The sequence below is a fragment of the Rhagoletis pomonella genome, unplaced genomic scaffold (genome assembly GCF_013731165.1).
Source record: "Rhagoletis pomonella isolate Grant_MI unplaced genomic scaffold, Rhpom_1.0 Rhpom_scaffold_00007, whole genome shotgun sequence".
NCBI lineage: Eukaryota > Metazoa > Arthropoda > Insecta > Diptera > Tephritidae > Rhagoletis > Rhagoletis pomonella.
Window position 1 is genome coordinate 68,061,303 of NW_023458561.1, and position 3,354 is coordinate 68,064,656.

Genomic DNA, 3,354 nt, shown 5'->3' on the forward strand with positions numbered 1-3,354 from the left:
AAAAGCAAACGATGAGGGTAATGAAGCTTAATGCCAAAAACTATATAAATGTGGAAAAATAAATGCAAGGACTTACCTTAGAAATAAGAATAAAACATTAATCAATAGGGTGCGTAGTAATTTGCACGTCCACGATAACCCCTTCTGAAACAAAAGCAGAATTTGTGTTAAATTCTGAAGAGCTCTGCGTATATTTTCGGCAAAACACTTACATTGGGCGACGTGCACCTCGGAAGGAAGTGTGGCAACAAGCGCGAGATATACGTGCGCCCCGGCCACGGAAACTGCCGCGAGCGAAACGATTAGTCGTTGAAAGTCCAGGGCGATTGGTGCGCTTAGACATAACCTGCAAGAATGCAAACAAGCATTTGGGTGGTTTCAGCAGATGCCAGAGTAGCATCAAAATTACACGAAACACGTATAATACATATCGCACGTTTATAGGGATGTAATTCAAAATTTGCGTTTTTGAAGATTTGATCATACAATTAAACTTAATTGACTAAACTTCCCGAAAATGGTGAATATATGTATATATCCATCTTCCTTTTCGTACATATATCAACGGTATGAATAGATCCAATTTTGATTGCGTTTTCCCACAAAATTGAAATTTTTAAATAATTCTGTATATTAAACGTGCGATATGTAAGTACATATGTATGTATATACATACATACATATGTATGTATACACACCTTAATCTGCCGGCCTCTGAAAAGTGTCTCATTCATGGCTAAAGCAGTCTCAACAAATTCCTTTGAACCAAATTCAATATAAGCGAAGCCTTTGGGATGACCGTCGGCTTTGTTGCACAGAATTGTCACTCGGTTAATGGTACCGCAGCCATGAAAATGTGATTCTAACTCCTCAGCCGAAGCGCCATAATCTACATTGCCCACGTATACAGAACGCGTATCAATTTCTTGTTTTTCTTCCAAAGATAATGGCACAGTGGCCAAACCCGTCGTCGAGCCCGCCATTTGCTTATCAACCTCAGATTGCATTTGCTTAATTTTTTCCGCCTCCTCCTCCATTTCCTTAACACGCGCCTTAATTGCCTCTAGCTCAGGATCGATTTGCATATTGGCTTCCTCCTTTTGGGAAAATCACCGCGAAGGTAGAACGTAGAACCGAAAAACACAAAATAAAAAGACTCACTTAGAAATCGTATTTTTTCAATTTTAGATGCAATTGCCTTAAAACTGCATACAACTTAAAATGCCACCAAAAATGTACATACATACATACATACATAACAATGTACAGAAATACAACGCTGAAAAGTGGCGTCTTTATGAGCTTTTGGACGGTTTTTATATCTTTGTCTAGAACGTCCGTAGGTTTCTCACAAATTCTGGATATCAAATCCAAATAAAAGTACTTCTATAAAGGTTTGCATTTTATTTTAAAGGTACTCACCTCGTTTTCGTTCATTAGTTCCGCTTCGTGCTCGCCATTTGCCTCGTCAAGATTGTCCAGCAGTTGATCTTCGTTCAACGATAAATCTTCGTCTGCCATCTTGCTAATCGATAATTTAAAGCTTCCTTCAAACAAGCAACCTCGCAGGAAAAGCTCACTAGACGCAGTTGGACTACCAAATTCTCCCTTTGTTGTGTTACTATAAAAGCGTCTATACAGGCCGCTCTCTCGCTTTTTGATTTGCCTAAAATCAGTGACGGATGAAATGTGTTTCAGTTTTCATATTCCACTAGTTATGGGCATCGGTATTCGGTATATCTACTAATATAATATCGATGAATTTAATATCGGAAATATCGAAAACGAAACGGTCAATAAAGATATATTGGAACTGAAATGCAAATAAGCATAAATTCACTTAACGAAGTTACTTTAGATAAGATGCACTTTAATGATTTTGAAAAAATAGCAACAAGTTCAACAACTTTGATTTACCTCTTCTTACAAGCAAGTCTGTACTCTCAAAGTATAATATATGTGAATAGGGCCTCTAGCGTAAACTGATATAAAATGATGTGCCTATGTGAATGGGACCTCTAGGGTTAATTGATATGTATCGATTAATGCTGTATGTTCGGTAATCGCCACCCATGCCCTCCGGTACGCGATTTAATATCCTAAAGACACACTAATTGTTACGGAAAATAAAATCTCGTATAAGAAAGAAGATCCTGACTTTTATTTACTGGTCTGTTGCCCACAATAGGCACAAACTTCAAACAAAGAGAAACACCTTTTCATGCAAACCTGATTTAAGAAATTTAGACATTTTTATGATTTTTTGATTTCATAGAGAACGAAAAGTTTTTCCAACTAGTAATTATCGAAACAAAGTTTTGTATCGATATCGTATTGCAACGCGTGATATCGATATAAATTAACCGATACATGACCAACGATATTGATATATTGAATATCGTATCGGTATCGCGCATCCCTATATTCAAATATTTTGACAAGTCACACACGTAGCGTACACCAGTGATTGGACTTCCACTTGCCACTTTTTTGAACATTTACTACTAGGGATAAATCGATACAGTAAATCCAAGTACATACTCGATAATTTTCTCAATATACCAAGTACTTTTTACTCGATACTTTTACTGCGATCCAAGTAGGTATCGGAAAAAAGTACTTGTATCGGAAGCACAAAACTTATTATGCTTCAGCATAATCTTTGAAAAGCAACCCATTAGAGGAATGGGAAGATTTGCACACTACATTTCCGCATTATGTAAGCAAACCTGTCTATTCATAACGGTTGTTGGGTCATATGTCCCTTGCTAGAGGCTTTTCTAAAAAACAGGTACAACTATCAGACATATTCTAAAATTCGAAAATTTGAAATCGACTCAATTTCGATAATTTTCTCGATGGTTTTTAACCCAAAAACTTACAAAACTCACATTAAAATGATTTTTTTCATATCGCTGCTGCTTCTTTTACGGTTTTCAATTAGAATATTCACTCTTTTCATCAGATATAATTAAAAAATATTTGGCAAATCGAGTCCAGTTCAAAGTTTCGAATTTCAGAACATGCTCGTATATCAAAATCTCGAAACCACCTTTCAGGAAAACACTTGGAAAAGTTGATTTTTTTTGGGAAATATAACAAAAAAGCAGTTATTTTCTTAAACTTATTTGATATGAAAAAACTGTATCTATTAATCTTGTAAAAATGTATTCTATTGTTTTTGTAAGAAAAAATATTAGAAGATAATAAATCTTGTAAAAATTCATATTTTTGTGAAAAAAAAATTCAATAACTTTGAAAAATCTGCAGATGGTAGTTCTATGTACAAGTACTCGATACCTTTCCGATACTGAGTAGGTATCGATACCTTGTTTGATACAATTACAAGTACTG

At 35.4% G+C, this 3,354-nt stretch overlaps 1 protein-coding gene across 3 annotated transcripts in view; it reads right to left on the reverse strand.

Annotated features, from left to right (window-relative positions):
- Nucleotides 1-1,706, reverse strand: part of LOC118743392 (polyadenylate-binding protein 2) — a 95,561-nt gene extending 93,855 nt beyond the window's left edge. Inside the window, exons 1-4 of one of the 3 annotated variants that reach the window (XM_036476032.1) lie at nt 1,423-1,706; nt 699-1,094; nt 213-346; nt 77-144 (exon numbers count right to left, since the gene is read on the reverse strand). In XM_036476032.1, coding sequence (XP_036331925.1) covers nt 102-144; nt 213-346; nt 699-1,094; nt 1,423-1,521 — 672 coding nt within the window. In that variant the 5' untranslated portion in view covers nt 1,522-1,706 and the 3' untranslated portion in view covers nt 77-101. Of the gene's footprint in view, nt 1-76; nt 145-212; nt 347-698; nt 1,098-1,422 lie in introns of all 3 variants that reach the window. The other 2 variants (XM_036476030.1, XM_036476029.1) reach the window with 2 other exon arrangements.
- Nucleotides 1,707-3,354: the final 1,648 nt, after the last annotated feature.